General features: G+C 43.1%; 1 protein-coding gene across 2 annotated transcripts in view; it reads left to right on the top strand.

Annotated features, from left to right (window-relative positions):
- Positions 1–20,218, top strand: part of LOC120931587 (protein tyrosine phosphatase domain-containing protein 1-like) — a 63,592-nt gene that overhangs the window by 28,354 nt on the left and 15,020 nt on the right. For both annotated transcript variants that reach the window (XM_040343172.1, XM_040343173.1), the window contains 3 exons: positions 7,112–7,234; positions 13,750–13,848; positions 16,393–16,470. In XM_040343172.1, coding sequence (XP_040199106.1) covers positions 7,112–7,234; positions 13,750–13,848; positions 16,393–16,470 — 300 coding nt within the window. The remainder of the gene's footprint in view (positions 1–7,111; positions 7,235–13,749; positions 13,849–16,392; positions 16,471–20,218) is intronic.

The raw sequence follows: 20,218 nt of genomic DNA, 5'->3' as shown, positions 1-20,218 counted from the left end.
AACACAGCAGAATGCTGGGGGATATCTTTCCGTCATGTGACAAATCAGAACTGAGAAGGAGCCTAGGGGAAGCTTCCCTTAGCTGTAACTTTAAATATATTGGTCTAACAGACAGCTGACGGAGAGAGCTGCTGAATACTACAGTGGTACAGTGGAGTGTGATCATGAGGTTGAAGACCTGGGGCACCCCACAGAGAATTCAGGGCACGTGCTCTGGGTGACCAATGCTAGCAACACCACTGCTCTTCACATAAGGTAGACAGCATATTTCCTTCAGTACCACATTCTGGTTTTCATGGGTTATACAGTAGCTACAGTATATATAGATAGTTTTTTTTATATGGCTGGTAATCAATAGGGCTAAGTCATACAAGCCTCGTTGGGGCCTAAGTCAACATAATTTATAATACAGCCCTGATCATGATAAGGACTGCCTTAAAAAACAAATGCAAAATCTACATAGAGTGTAATCCATAGTCCAGCAGTGCTCGATTAAAGCCTGAACTAAGTATTTACAATATCCATGATATGGTTCCTTTTTTTTCAATTGACATTTCTAGCTTTAGAAATGCTTGTATATCCACATTAAGTCATATAATTTTCTTCAGATAGTGTTTTACCCTACAGTGGAAACTCAGTGTATTGTTTAGTCTGCTGAATGAGAAACTGGTTCTCTTGTGTCTGGACATATTTCAACCACTGGCTGCAAGCATGCAGTATATTTACAAATTTCTGAAATTCAGAGACACAACTTTTAACTACAGGGCCTTATCGTAAAATGTAAATGATGCTTTCTCATATCTGATATGACAGCCTTAGGCCTCGTACACACGGCCGAGGAACTCGTTGTAATTGAAACATCGTTTTCCTCGACGAGTTCCTTGTTAGGCTTGTCGAGAAACTTGACAAGCTTTCTTTGCGTACACACGGTCAAGACCAAATCTCGTCATTCTCAAACGCGGTGACGTTCAACAGGTACGACGGCAGGGGAAGTTCGATTCCACTGGCACAACCCTTGGGGTTGCTTTTGCTAATCTCATGTTACTGTGTGTTAAGTAAAAGTTTGGTAAGAGACGATTTGCACTTTTCAGTCTGTTACAGCGTGAGAAATGTGCTATCTCCATTACAAACATTACTTTTACCGAAGGTGCGCTCCCATCTCATACTTTATTCTGAGCATGCGCGGGTTTCTAAGCATACACACGAACGTGTTTCTCGTTGAAAACCAGCCCGACGAGGAACACGACGAGGAATTTGAGACTCCCGTCGAGGAAAAAGAGAACTTGTTCTCTTTTTTTTCTCGCCGAGTTCCTCGACAGTTTTCTCGATGAAAAACATACACAGACATGACCGTTTTCCTTGGCAAAAAAGCTCTGCCACCAAGTTTCTTGATGGATTCTGTCGAGGAAAACGGTTGTGTGTACAAAGCCTTAAGCTCTTATGCTGCCTTTCAGGTGCCATTTTTCAATGAAATTGTGCACACTATTATCTAATTCATGCACTTATAAGTCCACTGGGGAACAAGTAACATGATGCAAAGATGCTAGTGCCAGTCACAGTGTGATGATTGGCAACAAAAGACTCAAACTTCACTGTTTTTGATTTATTAAGATTCATGGATACTTAGCAAATTCTCCATTACTCCATGCTTTGCCATTTTACATGCTTGCTAACAGAGACCTGCATCATGAACTCTGCTAGTTGCTGTCATAGACATCTATGTGGGTAATCAGCCACCCTTTCTGCCCAACAATATCCACAGTTACCTTTAAAGTGATTCTGTCATGAGAAAAACTGAGGAACTGCCACTGTTGGGCCTCCTTAGAAAACCGATAGTTTCTTGACCTGGAACATGCTTGCTGTAAATGAGTGTGAGAAAATTGTTGGTGTTGCTTCTTTTCCAGTCATTTTTATTAGGTATTTCTTATGCATAGTACAAAGTACAAAAGATGGCAATTGTACTAAGACATTAATACATCTCCATGTGTCATGTAAAAGACAGGGGGCACCATGGTGCAAATTGCAAGGTAAAAAAAGCTGGGAATCAGAACATGTTAAACCATATAATGGAAGAATTAAAAGAGTGGCAACAGCAAAAGATGCGGTTTAATCTGTTGCGTGGTGTTCTGCTTCAAATCTTGAAAAAATGTGAAGGACTTTCGCCCTACTAGTGAGTAGATAGTGAATGTGAAATAAGTGAGTGATGGCGTATACAAAAGCTGCAAAATCTATTAGTGATCACTGTACACAATGAATAAAATCAATATAAAAGGTGATCTTGCGCTAAAGAAAATATCCTGACTGAGATGCCTAATAAAAAAGCAATGAACAACAAATGTGCAAATATTAGATAAAACATAAAATGATGACCATCAAAAATGGTATAAAATGTGAGTGAACAATCCTAATAAGTCAAAACACTTGATGATGAAAGTCCTATATTCTGGAGTGCTCCTCCTGTGGATCGAGTGACTATTAGGACAATAAGTAGTGATATCAAAGGGTCTCCCTTGGGGGCTTTCCACAATAGGGACAATATGTCCACAAAACTATCCACACCCAGTCTCCCAGAACTCTCACCTTAATGGTATAATGATTCGTAGTTTCTCCCACTTTTCCTCCAAATCCTCTCCAGTAGTGTATCTGCTGTGGCCATCGGCCCACGCCACTCCCGCCTGTCTCAGATACTGCTATTAGCATGTCATGCACCTCTCCAATTAGTGCACAAAGGTGGGGAGGAAGAGGAGAAAAAACAAGCCTCCAATGGTGAAGTACAGTAAAAATCTTGGGGTACTTTATTAAAATAGTGCGGGTGGACTCTTACATTTGTGAGAAACAGTAAAGCAAAAAATAATAGCCAAATGCGGCGTAGTGAGCGCCATCTTACATCTCCTTCGGTCACTTCCTGGTTTGTGTCAGCCTCGCGTAATTCCTAATTACGCGAGGCTGACACAAACCAGGAAGTGACCAGAGGAGATGCAAGACGGCGCTCACTACGCCGCGTCTGGCTATTATTTTTTGTACTTCACCATTGGAGGCTTTTTTCTCCTCTTCCTCCCCACCTTTGTGCACTAATTGGAGAGGCGCATGACAGGCTAATAGCAGTATCTGAGACCCGCAGGAGTGGCGTGGGCCGGCGGCCACAGCAGATACACTACTGGAGTGGATTTGGAGGAAAAGTGGGAGAAACTATCACTCAAGGTCCCTGCATGTCAATGCTCTATTAATGCGAATCATTATACCATTAAGGTGAGAGTTCTGGGAGACTGGGCGTGGATCATTTTGTGGACATATTGTCCCTATTGTGGAAAGCCCCCAAGGGAGACCCTTTGATATCACCACTTATTGTTCTAATAGTCACTCTCTCCACAGGAGGAGCACTCCAGAATATAAGACTTTCATCATCAAGTGTTTTCACTTATTAGGATTGTTCACTCACCTTTTATACCATTTTTGATGGTCATCATTTTGTGTTTTATCTAATATTTGCACATTTGTTGTTCATTGCTTTTTTTATTAGGCATCTCAGTCAGGATATTTTCTTTAGCGCAAGATCACCTTTTATATTCATTTTGTTTCAAATCTTGCTTTATGCATTGACTTATCTCCTTAGACCCAGTCTGTCTGGACAGTATGGTCACCTGCTGACTTGGAACCATCCACAGACAAGTTAACTCTTCAATAAGACACAGCAGTTGTATCCAACGCAATTTTGCTTTAGACAATTGCAGTACAGAGAATGTTTTTCCTAAAGTCTAAGAAGAGAATCACTTTCTTGAGCCCTGTCTCTGTGAATTACTAACAATGACGGAGGGAACATGGAAGAAGTGGAAAGGGTCTAGCTAAGACTAAACTAACTAGCACTAAACGAGGTGGGGGTCAGAGGAACAAACCAAAATCGCACTGGTAAACAAGTTTCAGTGGCCCAAAACTGCCTCTAGCTTGCAGCATACTATTGAAAAATGAACATAATGCAACAAAATACACAAATAAATGAAAGTGGAGTAAAACAGTCGGGATTCTTTATTTTCTTTATCCTTGCTCTAGATCCAGAACTCAGAACTAATTTTGACCCAGGGAGCTAACATTTTTAAGAAGAGGTCAGCAGTGGCAGCCTCAATATATTTCTCATGACAGAGTCACTTTAAAGTGATGGACAAGCAGGAATGTAAGGTAGGAAAGCAAGGAATTTTATTTTTTTCTTGATATTACGTAGTTTTCAATTCACCTAAATTCTTCCACTGCAAAATAACCAACATCCGTGAAACATCTTGTAAATAGAATATGTTGCATGTTTATTAACCTCCCTGGCGGTATGATTATTTCAGAAAAAAGGTGCTGAAAGCGGTACCATTATTTGCAAGGAAATTTGGCGTTTTATACTGTAGGTCTGTAATTCTTAGGAATAACTCACTTAAATCTGACCAAACAAGAGACTAGTAGGCATCCCGGGTATGACATTTTTTTAAAAACAAAATTATAAATTATAATATAATAAATAATTATAAATAATTATAACAAGTAATAATATAATTATATAAAAAATTATTCAATAATGTAATCAACTCAAAATCACTGAAATTTGCTCAGTTGCAGAATTGTCGCTGTCATTACTTTTATTTTTTTATGACGAATTTCCCCACAAATCACTATCGCACAATTCTGCAAGTGATTATAATTTATTATCGCTGTTTTCTAGCTGCTCTAAAACCATTTTTGACATAAAGGGACACTTTTGGTTGCTATGGACAATCTACAGTTTGCAGGGAGAAAGAACAGTTTTTATTATATAAAAGAACATGTAGGGCACTGGGCAGACCACTAGGGACAAGGGGGGTGTGTATTTTTTACATACAGTACTGTAATCTATAAGATTACAGTATACTGTATGCAATGTGTTTGTTTACGTTTTTGAATTTGGCGCCGTTCTCCGCTCCCGTACGTCGTAACGTCGCAGGGAACGGAGATCGGCGGCACAGGAGGACACTGTGTGAATCGAGCGAGGCCCCGCTCGCTCACACAGCGCGGTGGCATCGCTGGATCCAGGGACAAGGTAAGTAACTTTGTCTGCTGCTGCAGCGAGGCAAGCCCGAGTCTGACTCGGGGTTACCGCTTTTGGTATAAAAATCTCCCCCCGAGTCAGACTCGGGAATACCGCTAGGAGGGTTAAGCAGATGAACCTATAGATAGGTATATATTCAGAATTAATCTTATACAGGTGAAACTCGAAAAATTTGAATATCCTGCAAAAGTTAATTTATTTCACTAATGCAGCCTAAAAGGTTAAACTAATATATGAGATTGACTCATTACATGCAAAGCAAGTTCAAGCCGTGATTTGTCATAATTGTGGTGATTATGGCTTACAGCTCATGAAAACCCCAAATCCACAATCTCATAAAATTTGAATATTGTGAAAAGGTGCAATATTCTAGGCTCAAAGTGTCCCACTCTAATCATCTAATTAACACCTGCAAAGGGTTCATGAGCCTTTAAATGGTCTCTCAGTCTGGTTCAGTAGAAATCACAATCATGGCAAAGACTGCTGACCTGACAGTTGTGCAGAAAACCATCATTGACACCCCCCATAAGGAGGGAAAGCCTCAAAAGGTAATTGAAAAAGAAGTTTGATGTTCCCAAAGTGCTGTATCAAAGCATATTAATAGAAAGTTAGGGGAAGAGTGTGGAAGAAAAAAGGTGCACAGGCAGCAGGGATGACCGCAGCCTGGGGAGGATTGTCAGGAAAAGGCCATTCAAAAGTGTTGGGGACTTTCACAAGGAGTGGACTGAGTCTGGAGTCAGTACATCAAAAGCCACCACACACATGGATCCTGGACATGGGCTTCAAATGTAGTATTCCTCTTGTCAAGCCACTCCTGTCCTGATCAACAAACAACGTCAGAACAACTTCAGAAGTGTCTTACCTGGGCTAAAGAAAAACAGATCTGGTCTGTTGCTCAGTGGTCCAAAGTCCTCTTTTCTGATGAGAGCAAATGTTGCATCTCATTTGGAAACCAAGGAAGAATGGAGAGGCACACATTGCAAGATGCTTGAAGTCCAGTGTGAAGTTTCCACAGTCTGTGTTGATTTGGGGAGCCGTGTCATCTGCTGGTGTTGGTCCACTGTGCTTCATTGAGTCCAGGGTCAATGCAGCCGTCTACCAGGAGATTTTGGAGCACTTCATGCTTCCTTCCGCAGACAAGCTCTATGGGGAAGCTGACTTAATTTTCCAGCAGGACATAGCAGCTGCCCACATTGCCAAAAGCACCAAAACCTGGTTCAATGACCGTGGGATTACTGTGCTTAATTGGCCAGCAAACTCGCCTGACCTGAACCCCATAGAGAATCTATGGGGCATTGCCAAGAGAAAGATGAGAGACATGAGAGCGAACAATGCAGAAGAGCTGAAGGCCACTATTGAAGAATCCTGGTCTTCCATAGCACCTCAGCAGTGCCACAGGCTGATAGCTTCCATGCCACACCGCATTGAGGCAGTAATTGCTGCAAAAGGAGCCCAAACCAAGTACTGAGTACATATGCATGCTTATACTTTTCAGAGGTCCGATATTGTTCTATGTACAATCCTTGTTTTATTGATTGCATGTAATATTCAAATTTTCTGAGATTGTCGATTTGGGGTTTTCATGAGCTGTAAATCATAATCATCACAATTATGACAAATCACGGCTTGAACTATCTTGCTTTACATGTAATTAGTCTATCTCATATATTATTTTCACGTTTTAAGTTGCATCAGTGAAATAAATGAACTTTTGCACGATATTCAAATTTTTCAAGTTTCACTTGTATGTTGTGTAACCCTTTAAACTTAGGAGAAGGTGTGAGTGTGGTGTAGCCCATTGTTCTTTGCATATAGCCATTCATCCTAAGTATATTGGTGATTTTGTGATTATGTTTTACGTCTGGGTTTTATGACAATTATTTGTGCCCACATAATGGTCATATATTTGACTGCATTTCTCCTTAACATCCTTGTGCTACTTCTAGAAAGGGATGAGTGACCATACTTGGACTCTATTAATCATGTGTGTACTGAGTTACTGTTTTATCATGCCATGTCTTGGTGACTGATGTTCTTGCCTATTTGCAGAAAGACAATATAACTGAGCCATGTCAGCCGGTTACTCCACACCATGTTTTGTGCATTGCAGAAGCATTGGCCGAATTGCATGCTCTTGAACAGGTGATAAAGCAAAGTGTTCAACAATTGCAGGTATGGCAACTCATTTAGTTATCCAAAAGAGGCTGGGTTCACACTAGTGCAAATTTGCATGACAGGAGATTGTAACTCTGAGGCCCCGTACACACGTCCGAGAAACTCGACGGGCAAAACACATAGTTTTGCTCGTCGAGTTCCTTGTGAAGCCGCCGAGGATCTCGGCGAGCCAAGTTTCCTCATTGACTAACGATGAAATAGAGAACATGTTCTCTATTTGGGCCGACGAAGATCCTCGTCGGTTTCCTCGGCCAAAAGTGTACAGACGACCGGGTTTCTCGGCAGAATACGGCTCTGATCGAGTTTCTGGCTGAATTCTGCCGAGAAACTCGGTCGTGTGTACGGGGCCTGACTTTTGATTCTGAAACGGAGTCGATTCGGATGTCTCTAGAGTGGCTGTGGAGTGCATTGCACTGGAGTCCTGTACGTGTTTGGCTCCATTTCAGGTCCGAATTCAGGCAAAAATTCGGGCCAGATTCACCCCTGAAACGCAGAACAAGGACGCACCGTCCCCTACTGTCAGCCACATCCGTGTTTAGTGTGAACCCAGCCTTAAACAATGCGTTTAAGCCTTCTAAGGCCCCTTACACACGGTCGGTTTGGTCCGATGAGAATGAACCGAAGTTCATTTTCATCGGACCAAACCGACCGTGTGTATAGGCTATCGGTCTGGTTTCCTTCGGTCCAAAATTTCTAAACATGCTTCAAAACCGAACCGATAGGCCACTGCCCCATCGGACCAAACCGATGGTTAGTACAGAAAAGCATCGGTTCAAAACCCGCGCATGCTCAGAATCAAGTCGACGCATGCTTGGAAGCATTGAACTTCGTTTTATTCTGCACGTCGTGTGTTTGACGTCACCGCGTTCTGACCTGATCGGATTTTGGACTGATGGTGTGTACACATATCAGGTTGTACGGCCACTTCAGAGGTGAACCGATGAAAACGGTCCGACGGGTCAATCGGTTTGGTCCGACCGTGTGTACGGGGCCTTACAGTTACCCAGTCCCCAACCAAATCCTAATGTATTTGGGTAAATTCATGTCCTTCTGAGCATTGACAAAATTGCTTCTGATAAAACAAGGAGTTTTACCCATGCACACCTGCTGCATTGATCTTTGATTTCTATATAAAGGATATGGGTACCAGTAGGATACACATGATGCTGTATGATTACAGTAATTGAAGCTTGCAGGTGTTGTCATATTCAAGACTCTAATTAGGGGCTATGTACAAGACTAAAATTTGGGCCCCCTGGGTTGTGAATGATAAAATGTGGTGCATGTAGGGTTGCCACCTCACCCCTTTAAACCCAAACACATATTAATTACACAGGTTCTGTGGCTGATTAAGGTGGTAATTAAACTCATTTGGTGCCTTATCTGCATTAAATTAGCCTCACAACCTGTGTAATTCATATGTGTTCGGGATGAGGTGGTAACCCTAGGTGCATGTAGCACGCCAAAGCAAAATTGGGCATGTTTCTAAGAATCTGAGTGCACCTACATAGCATAGAATTAGACAGTGTTAAATAGTACAGCACAGCATCCATGGAAATAAAAAATATCAGTGAACTTGCGGCACTCCCTAAGTTTATATTATTAAATAAAAGCTCACTTTGCAACTATAATCTCAATACATACGGTACGATATATCATCAGCATAGACAAATGTAACTTCGGTAGTCTGTGAAGAAGACAATAAGAGACTTAATATATTAAACGTAAAGAAACTCTTCAAATCTTGTGACGATTTTCAATATAGTACCAATCCAATGTCTAAAGCTTCAAAATTGGTTCTCTATCTCCAAACAAAATCGTCCTCCATTCTGTGCACAATATAAACAGAATTCCACACCAACATGCAAGTAGATCCCACCACCTTTCCTCCAATGTGCTCGCCTCAAAATGTGGAACTAAAACATATGTTGTTAGGTCTAGATGGGCATTTTACCCTCAGAGGGTAAGAGTACAGTAAAGATTTTTTCCTTTTGTTATTCCCAGTGAGAAACTCTTTAGGAGACCTTCTCTATTACCATTACACCTAATAAAATGTAAAAATGCCTTAAAAAAACCTCACTGTGCAGCCGCCATCCAACTCTCCTGTGGCATCATCATCACCTGGCTCCTCCCACGCATTACATCACACCCCTTGTTACTTTGTCAGGGAAATTAGCGGGGTCTAACTAATCCAATATATATGCAAAAAGGGGGGTGTGTAATGGCGCTTGCCAGTGGAAAAAATATAAGTAGATGTCAAATAACGCACAGCAACGTATGGATATTGACCAAAGGATCCAATAAATGTGTTCCACTCCTATTTTCCTCAAAAGCCCTTCACAACATCCACAACTAAGATGTGAAGGGTGGGAATAGTGAGATTGATAAAATGAAATGAAGACTAAAAATAGTGATTTAAAGTCAATAAATAATGTGAAAATAATTACAATCCATAATAAATCCAGTGCTATCACCAAATCGGCAAAACAGTGATGTGGTGAATAATAATGATCATGTGTAGTCCAAAAAACACACAAAGTGGAACCTCTCAGTAGTGTTAATAAAAAAGAAACAAAAAAGTGTACATTTTTGTTAAATAAAAATAAATATAAATAAATGTTCAGGCATAAGAAAATATATATAAAAATAAAAATATATAAATAAAGTTCAAGATATTCAGTGTTCCAAGTAAATTCCCGCGCTTGATAGAGTAATCAAAAGGTGCAAAAAAAACTGTAGTGTATAATACAGTTGATAAGGTGCTTGATTCCAAAAATTCCCAAAAGGTGCAAATAGTGTTAAAAAACTTATAAATAATTAGTGCTGCAATCCACCGCACGATACTCCAGTGTAGTTGTGCAGACCCAAAGTGAAGGTAACACTAGCCTCTCACCTCACAACAGGTTAAACCAGCCTGTTAGATGTAATTAGAGCTCAGCAGCACACACTCTGGATCCTGGGAAGCTAAGGTCACTCCAAACGTCCGGCAAAAGGTTCATCCAGACCACTCTCAATGAAAGTAAAATGCAAACTCCATAGTGTAGTAAATTCAGCACAATTTAATAAACAAATAGAAGCACTCACATTTAAAATCGATGTAAACAGCATGCAGATGATTTACAGCGAATGTTCTGTAGATAGGCAGCAGATCTCCGCTCTCGGCCGCGAGCGGAGATGACGTCACCGACGGCACTTCTCCTTCACCTGACGCGTTGCGTAGCAGATCAACGCTACTTAATCATAGGTATGGCAATATATCCAATATATAGCTTTTTTTTTTTAAAGTGGCCATAATCGACAGCCATTTTGTTGTGGCTCGCCTATTGGGGAGTGCTATGACGGCCATGTGGTATTTACATTTTACAGTATCTATGGAGGTACATTGGAGGGACAAGGGCCCTATCATTGAATGTTGGGGTACCTGTTCAGGGGTTATCAGTAGTTAACCTACTTACTACTGACCCCTGATCTCTGCATCACTTACTACTGCCTTTTAAGTATTAACTGACCCCTTAACTCTGCATCACTACTGACCCTTGAACTCTACCTCATATACTACAGACCTCTAAACTCTACATCACATACTACTGACTCCTGAGTCATTAGTGACCTCTGAATTTACTACTGAATCCTAAATCATCACCACTGACCACTGAAATCTGCATCAAAAGAAACACTGTTATCCTGTGGAAAGGGTGGGTACTAAATGCCAGCATGGGGAGTAGAGTGACGAGGGTATGATTGGCTTACCAATCACAGTTAATCGTAGCCTGGCCTGCCTACTTTCCACGCTGCCCTTTAGCACGCACAGCTGCAGTGGAGACAGAAGGAAAAATGGAAACGGCATTTCTCCACATTTACTCTTCAATGTGTGAGGACACAGTGGGCCCCACATCCCTTGAAGCCCCTGTGCACTGTACAAATTACACACATAGACATAGGTGTGCGCAGCTCATTGCATTAGGATGTTCACCCCAAAGCTCAAACATACATGCATGTGTGTATGTACGTGTATAGGCAATGGACAGTGTCAGTAGAGCAGTGGGGGATGTCAGTAGATTAGAGATTGGTGTCAGTAGTTTATTTTTATTATTTTTTATTATAACTTTTTTACAATTTAATTTTTTTTACAATATCTTTTTACAATATATATATTTTTTACATTTTTTAGGAGTCCCATTGGGGGGCTTTGGTGAAATATCAGGGGTTAAACAGACACCTGCCATTTCACTTTTGAGACAAAGAAAGGGACTGAGGACAGAGCTTTTTTAGTCTCCTTCTCTGCAGCCAAGCAACAGGGGGGATCTGCTCAGCACAGCAATATTAGGGTGTACCCAGGCACACCTGGCATACCCTGTGCGCACGCCTATGCACATAGGTAATATGCCACTGACAGTCAGTGTCAGTAACTCCAATGCAATCACATCTTGTTCTAACACCTGCATGCTAAGATTTCTTATGCAAGCCATATGCGCCTTGAATTTGCGGACACTGTTTGAGCCTTAGGTTAGAAGATAACATTAGCTCTTTTTTACATTATATATTCAGGGCATTTTTTAGGACAAGGTCATCCAGTGCCCAGGGTGAAGATGGCAAACTGAAGGATAAGAGGAGTTATGGGAACTAGGCTATGTGGGGTGCATGGAACTATAGGGTTCTGAATGGGCACTAAAGGAAGAAAGGGGGGCTGAAGGGCTGTAAGAGAGGGATTAGGCTTTAAAGCTGTTGGGGGCTTCTGAGGAGGAGAGGGGAGGTCTAGGGCTGAGTTGTCTCCCCACTCTCTGTGTGCTCACTCAATTCAGACTACCTTCCCAGCATGATGCCCACATTAAATGAAGGCAGCTTCCCTTCTTATCATCACGGGTCGCGTGATATGTCACAAGACAAGAGGAGACAAGAAGAGGGGCAATGAGGAGCAAAAGAACAGAACGGCCGAAGCTCCCAGTACTTTTCTCTCCTTCACATATCAATGCTGCGCCTGGGGCTCATGACACTGCTGCCCCCCCCCCCATTGTCCAGGGATAACAAACAACCCTTCATTTATAATGTTTTACCTCTTTTCTTTTTTTTTTTACTCCATGTGCTTTGAGAGCTGCCATCACAAGCCCAAGCTATTGTAAACATGTTTCCATCTCATTTAAGCTTGTCTGTTGTCTGCAGACAGAAGAAGACACAAGCTTCACCCCACATATCTGTTTGATTCAATGTCTTTACTTCCAGAGATCATAAAGATGATTTAGGCTTCATGTACGCTGCTGCTGGTAAATGGATGTTTAGAAGCAGTTGGGCATTTTTTTCAACTGCTCCTGAACTCTCCTCTATGTTATCTTATCAGTACATGTACACGGGGTAGTTTACAGTCATTTCTAGGCAGTTGAGTTTAGAGGCTTTTTTTGGAACCCCAAAAAATAAGTTTAGAAGCTGTGTTTAGAGGCATTTCAAGCGCCAAACGCAGCTAAACGCGGTAACTCGCGTTTAGCAGCGTTTCATTTACAGACAATTTTCATTTTAACCAAAAATGCGGCTAAATTGCTGTTTTTAGATGCTGGTTTCTAGCTGTCAAGTTAATTCATGCAGGAGAGGTAGAACAACATCCCGTGTACATGAAGCCAACATACTACACTGCACTTGTGTAATCCAGGAATATCTCTAGACCTGCATTCTGCTTTTCACAGTTGGCTGTCTGAAGGCACACATAAAGAGCAGATGAGTGGGTGCTTAGCTTCCTGCTTTTAGCCGATTGTAATCTCCAATAATTGCACGAGTGCATGATAGCACAGAAATAATTATTTATGGTTCTTGATACGGCAGACATTGAAAAATACATAAACACTACGTGGTACAGATACCTTCCTTGACTTCACACTAACTTTGGTTGCTGCATATTTGTCCCAGGTCAGTGACTCAGAAGTCCAGGGACCTATTATATTTTAAAGCCAAGTCAGCAGTGGCAGGCTAATATGACAGGCTTCCATTACCTTCATGTTCTCTGACAATCACAAGTTAGAGGTTCTCATGTATTTATATATATTAGCAGAAGAAATGGTCATAATTGATTTTCTTTGAAATATTAATGCTCTCATTTTTTTTACATTGACAAAGCGAAAAAAATAAATGGTTTTACAGTCTAGAGCAGTCATTCTTAAACAGAGGTTTCTAGGGGTTCCATGAGCTGTGGCTGATTGATCTCCTATTTGGTGGTGCTTGCATAGTTCCAGGGCAAAGGGCATTTGAAATAGCCAGCTGCAGCACACCAGTGATCTTTTTAGCTGTCGGCAAGGTTGGCATTCCCCTGGCAGACAATATAAAAGGTTATATTTCCCACTGACCCCCAATGAATTGGTTTTAGCTGGAGATCCCTGGTACCTAAAAGAGTAAGGATGGTCTAGAAGTTAGTGTGTACAGTATTATGAAAATGCACAGTAACAAACTTGTTTATAACACATATGCATCTCATAAATGGTAATATAACATATGTTATGGAGTGTTACTTGTTTTATTATCTTCTGCAGAATCTTGTAAATGAGGAGGGAGCTTGGGCGGCGGTATCCACAGAGAGCAATCCCAAAATTCTTTGCACCCTCCTCTGGGATTGGTTGCATCAGCTCGCAGTAAGTCAATATTCATAAATTAAGTTAAAAGAAATGTTTGGGTTTAAAAAAAAAAAAAACATACTCACATCTGGGTGGCAGCTGCAGCTGTCCCCCATCGGCTTTTAGACCGTGAACTGAGTGATGACAGGACCGTTGATTTCTCAGTTCTTGGTCTGCTCTGAGCCGAGGGTCACCAAGCTTCTCTAGAGCTCACTGGAGCGCCTGGCAGGAGGGAGTGGGAGTGGCTGGCTTAGGCTTTCAGCTTCATGTGGAGAGGCGGAGCCAACTGTCAACCAGGCATCTGGGTGGATACCGACAATATTGTCAGGGTCCTTAGAGATTCTGGAGCAGAGTCAATAGCCCAGAAGAATAAGGGGTGGAAAAGGTAGATAGGTTCAGGTGCGTAGTCACAAATAGGGAAACACTCCTGCTTCCAGCAAACAGTTATCGTCGCCACTCTAGTCAGAGTGGGTATTGCTCACCCGGATAGGTCCCTCTCACTGGCCCAGCAGCCGGGATGGCGCACAAAGTAAAGTACAGTCTCTGCCACAGACTTTCCTTTATGAGGAGACACTTTGGTCCGGAATCCTCTGCCACATGATTCAGCACCCGGATCTCTTTAGCTTAGCTTTGGTAGAACTTTTAGGCCCGACAGGCGACACTGTCCAGCCTCTCGGTGTGCGGTGCATCCTTCGATGACGTTTCCAGGCCTTCTCCTAAGGTACCAGCCTCTTGCATGGCCCCCTCCAGGATAGGTCCTCGCCTGGCTTCCTTTACCAAGTAGCTTCCTCCTGCTGGACGGACAGCCCAGGATCACCTTTTGCAAGGCAGGCCCCAGCCAGACTACTGGGTCTGCGAACAAAGTCACAGCCCCAGGCCAACGTGGTCCCGGAACCAGGATTCAGGACACGCACCTCAGGCCAGGTGAGACGTGTGGGATGACAGACCCCAACGACCTCCCCCTAATGGCGTCTGTCCTTAAGTACCCCTCCCCAGCATGCACAGCGAGTAACAACTCCCACTGATTCGTTGCCGAGGGGAATACCCAATGCACCTTGACCTTGCTGCTGCCACCCTTGGCCTGGGGTGGTAATGACACCACCAGGTAAACAATGGTGGATACTCCCAGCACAGTCACGGCTGAAACAGAGGCTAAATTGCCCTTAATCATTCTTGTCTGAGCCAAATAACAGCTCAGACCCCACTAAATTTAAAGCAGCGCCTGTTCAACAGGAGCAGGGCGCTACATTTAGTTTAGTTAAATTTGGGTAATTCATTGAATTCATATTGGGAATTTGTATTTGGAATTCGTATTCGGAATTAGTTTTATGTATTTTTTGAATCTTCTTCAAATTTACCGATTTCTTTCAATTCAATGTGTTCGAAACGATAAATTTTGAATCGGCCGAATCGAATTGCTTGTTTCATTTTTTTTTCAGATTTGAAATTGGCAAATTGAACAAACAAAAGGAAATTCTTCATTAATGCTTACAATGACTCTTTAAATCACCTCACTAAAACAGCATTATTTCGAAATGGTATTCCAATAACACACACAGGCCCGGATTCTCAGAGGACTTACGTCGGCGTAGCGCCATGTACGCCGTCGTAAGTCCGAATCCGAGCCGTCGTTTCTATGCGCCTGATTCTTAGAATCAGTTACGCATAGATGTCCATTAGATCCGACAGGCGTAAGTCTCTTACGCCGTCGGATCTTAACTGCATTTTTTTTTTCACCGCTAGGTGGCGCTTCCGTCGAATTCCGCGTTGAGTATGCAAATTAGCTAGATACGCGAATTCCCAAACGTACGCGCGGCCGACGCAGTAAAGTTACGACGTTTACGTTAGGCTTTTCCCGGCGTAAAGTTGCCCCTGCTATATGAGGTGCAGCCAATGTTAAGTATGGCCGTCGTTCCCGCGTCGAAATTTTAAAAAGTTACGTTGTTTGCGTAAGTCGTCTGTGAATGGGGCTGGACGTCATTTACGTTCACGTCGAAACCAATGACGTCCTTGCGACGTCATTTGGAGCAATGCACACTGGGATATTTTATGGACGGCGCATTCGTAGTTAGTTCGGCGCGGGGACGCGCTTGATTTAAATGATACACGCCCCCCTACCCGCCGAATTTGAATTCCGCCGCAGCAACTTACGGAGCAAGTGCTTTGAGAATACAGCACTTGCCCGTGTAAGTTGTGGAGGCGTAACGTAAATCAGATACGTTACGCCCGCACAATTTTGCGCGGCTGTACGTGAATCTGCCCCACAGTCTTTGATTTCAGAAACATGTTTCGACTGAAATTCAAAGTAATATTCGATTAGAATTTCAATTAGAATTTCGGAAATTCAAACAAATTTCGTTTTGTTATTTGGAGCATTTGGTAAACTTTGTTTATACTGTAATTCGGGTATTCAGATATATCTGAATCTCTGAATAGTGAAAAATTTGTCCGAATATTTATTTGGAACGAAATGAACTGCACATGTCTAATTGTGATCTTTTCCTCTTTTGCCACGCTTCTTCTGCTTTGTACCATACCTTCTGACCACATTTCCTTTTTTAGGAGCCTGTACTAAATCAAGAAGACATAAATCGCTTCTGTGACGGGGACTGGAGAAACAATCTGACAAAACTAAGCCGGGTGAGGCCACAGTCTTTTTTTTTTTTTGGAGGTGATATATACAGTACATCAAAAATTTGTTTGTAAAAATCATTGTGTAAAGCAGGCTTATCGGTGTATCTTGAGCACTCTGAATTCGATTTCAGATATGCATTTTAGGGCTACTAAATATGCTAAAATATATCTTATTTTTCTCAATAATTTAGTTTAATTTATTAGTCTTTTAAAATGCATGTGTAGGAATGGAGACATTTTTATGCTTCTTATTTGTTCTTCTTTCAGTTATGATGGTGTTAAAGTTTTTCTTCGAAATGTTAAAATACTCCTTATATACAATTTAACCACTTAAGGACCGCCTAACGCCGATATACGTCGGCAGAATGGCATGGCTGGGCACAGGCACGTATATATACGTCGCCTTTAAGAGCCCAACCGTGGGTCGCGCGCACCGCCGGCGCGCGCACGCGACCTGGTCCGAAGCTCCGTGACCGCACCTGTGGGACCTGCAGACCCGATTGGCGCAGGTGTCCCTCGATTGGTCACAGGAGCTGAAGAACAGGGAGAGGTGTGTGTAAACACACCTTCCCCGTTCTTCACTGTGGCAATGTCAGTGATCGTCTGTTCCCTGATATAGGGAACGACGATCACTGACGTCACACGTCCAGCCCCGCCCCCCCTACAGTTAGAAACACACATGAGGTCACACTTAACCCCTACAGCGCCCCCTAGTGGTTAACTCATACACTGCACTTGTCATTTTCACAGTAATTAGTGCATTTTTATAGCACTTTGCACTGTGAAAATGACAATGGTCCCAAAAATGTGTCAAAATTGTCCGATGTGTCCGCCATAATGTTGCAGTCGCTGTTTACCGCCATTAGTAGTAGAAAAAAAAAATATTAATAAAAATGCCATAAAACTATCCCCTATTTTGTAAACGCTATAAATTTTGCACAAACCAATCGATAAACGATTATTGCTTTTTTTTTACCAAAAATAGGTAAAAGAATACGTATCGGCCTAAACTGAAAAAAAAATAATGGGTTTTTTATATCTTTTTTGGGGATATTTATTATAGCAAAAAGTTAAAAATATTGTTTTTTTTTTAAAATTGACGCTCTATTTTTGTTTATAGCGTAAAAAATAAAAACCGCAGAGGTAATCAAATACCACCAAAAGAAAGCTCTATTTGTGGGGAAAAAAGGACGCCAATTTTGTTTGAGAGCCACATCGCACGATCGCGCAATTGTCAGTTAAATCGAGGCAGTGCAGAATTGCAAAAACTGCCCAGGTTCTTTACATGCATAATGGTCCGGGTCTTAAGTGGTTAAGTAGAATCAGCCACAAATATGCAGTTGTAATAGTAAAACACAGTAGTAAGAGGAACAGTGCTCTAAAGGGGCCTGAAAGCCAAAAGAGCAGAGGAAGCCAAAAACACTGCCAAAAACCAAAGTAGATATGAAAATGAGAAAGAAATAAGAAACAAGTCAAATGACTTTGTTATTTGAGAAGAGAGGAGCGGCAGTCAGGTTACTCCCCACTCATATAGGTGAAACTCCAAAAATTTGAATATCGTGCAAAAGTTCATTTATTTCACTAATGCAACTTAAAAGGCGAAGCTAATATATGTGATAGACTCATTACATGCAAAGCAAGATAGTTCAAGCCGTGATTTGTCATAATTGTGATGATTATGACTTACAGCTCATGAAAAGCCCAAATCCACAATCTCAGAAAATTTGAATATTGTGAAAAGGTGCAATATTCTAGGCTGAAAGTGTCCCACTCTAATCAGCTAATTAAGCCATAACACCTGAAAAGGGTTCCTGAGCCTTTAAATGGTCTCTCTGGTTCAGTAGGAATCACAATCATGGGAAAGACTGCTGACCTGACAGTTGTGCAGAAAACCATCATTGACACCCTCATAAGGAGGGAAAGCCTCAGGCCTTGTACACACGATCGAGTTTCTCGGCAAAAACCAGCAAGAAACTTGCTGGGATTTTTTTTTGCCGAAGAAACCGGTCGTGTGTACATTTTTCGACGAGGAAACTGCCGAGGATCCCGTCGAGCCAAAAAGAGAGCATGTCTTTTTTCCTCGACGGGAATGGAGAAACTTGCCTTGTCGAGTTCCTCGACAGCCTAACAAGGAACTCGACGAGGAAAACAATGTGTTTCGCCCGTCGAGTGTCTCGGTCGTGTGTACGAGGCTTCAAAAAGTAATTGCAAAAGAAGTTGGATGTTCCCAAAGTGCTGTATCAAAGCACATTAATAGAAAGTTATGTGGAAGGGAAAAGTGCGGAAGAAAAAGGTGCACAAGCAGCAGGGATGACGGCAGCCTGGAGAGAATTGTCAGGAAAAGGTCATTCAAAAGTGTGGGGGACTTTCACAAGGAGTGGACTGAGGCTGGAGTCAGTGCATCAAGGAGTTACACACAGACGGATCCTGGACATGGGCTTCAAATGTCGTATTCCTCTTGTCAAGCCACTCCTGAACAACAAACAACGTCAGAAGTGTCTTACCTGGGCTAAAGGAAAGCAGATCTGGTCTGTTGCTCAGTGGTCCAAAGTCCTCTTTTCTGATGAGAGCAAATTTTGCATCTCCTTTGGAAACCAAGGACTCTGAGTATGGAGGAAGAATGGAGAGCAGGCCCGGACTGGCCATAGGGCATACCGGGCATATGCCCGGTGGGCCGCGGCGGCCCGCGGGCCGGTAGTGGCCCGCGAATGGCCCTTGGCGGCCCGCGGGCCGATCGCGGCCCGCGAACGGCCCTCGGCGGCCCGCATGTCACTTCTACCCAGAGGTGTACCAAGGCCCTTGGGCCGGACTGGGCTGGGTTGCAAGAATGCATTTGCCCCCTGGGCTGCTCTAATGTCCTGCAAAAAGGCCACTGAGCTGGCCGAGTGCGCCACCTGCCACAAGTTGTGGATTGTCCACTGGCCACGTCACCTGCCATGTCACCTGGCCACGTCACCTGCCACAAGTTGTGGATTGTCCACTTGCCATGTCACCTGGCCACGTCACCTGGCCACATCACCTGCCACATCACCTGCCACAAGTTGTGGATTGTCCACTGGCCACGTCACCTGCCACGTCAACTGGCCACGTCACCTGCCACAAGTTGTGGATTGTCCACTTGCCACGTCACCTGACCACGACACCTGCCACAAGTTGTGGATTGTCCACTTGCCACGTCACCTGCCACAAGTGGATTACTTGCCAAATCACCTGGCCACGTCACCTGCCACAAGTTGTGTAATGTCCACTGGCCACGTCACCTGCCACGTCAACTGGCCACATCACCTGCCACAAGTTGTGGATTGTCCACTTGCCACGTCACCTGACCACGACACCTGCCTCAAGTTGTGGATTGACCACTTGCCACGTCACCTGCCACGAGTGGATTATGCACTTGCCAAATCACCTGGCCACGTCACCTTCCACAAGTTGTGGATTGTCCACTGGCCACGTCACCTGGCCACGTCACCTGGCCACGTCACCTGCCATGTCACCTGGCCACGTTACCTGCCACAAGTTGTGGATTGTCCACTTGCCATGTCACCTGGCCACGTCACCTAGCCACGTCACCTGCCACGTCACCTGGCCACGTCACCTGCCACAAGTTGTGGATTGTCCACTTGCCACGTCACCTGACCACGACACCTGCCACAAGTTGTGGATTGTCCACTTGCCACGTCACCTGCCACGAGTGGATTATGCACTTGCCAAATCACCTGGCCACGTCACCTTCCACAAGTTGTGGATTGTCCAC

This window comes from Rana temporaria, chromosome 3, assembly GCF_905171775.1.
Source record: "Rana temporaria chromosome 3, aRanTem1.1, whole genome shotgun sequence".
Taxonomy (NCBI): domain Eukaryota; kingdom Metazoa; phylum Chordata; class Amphibia; order Anura; family Ranidae; genus Rana; species Rana temporaria.
This window is presented reverse-complemented; position numbering and strand designations above follow the sequence as displayed.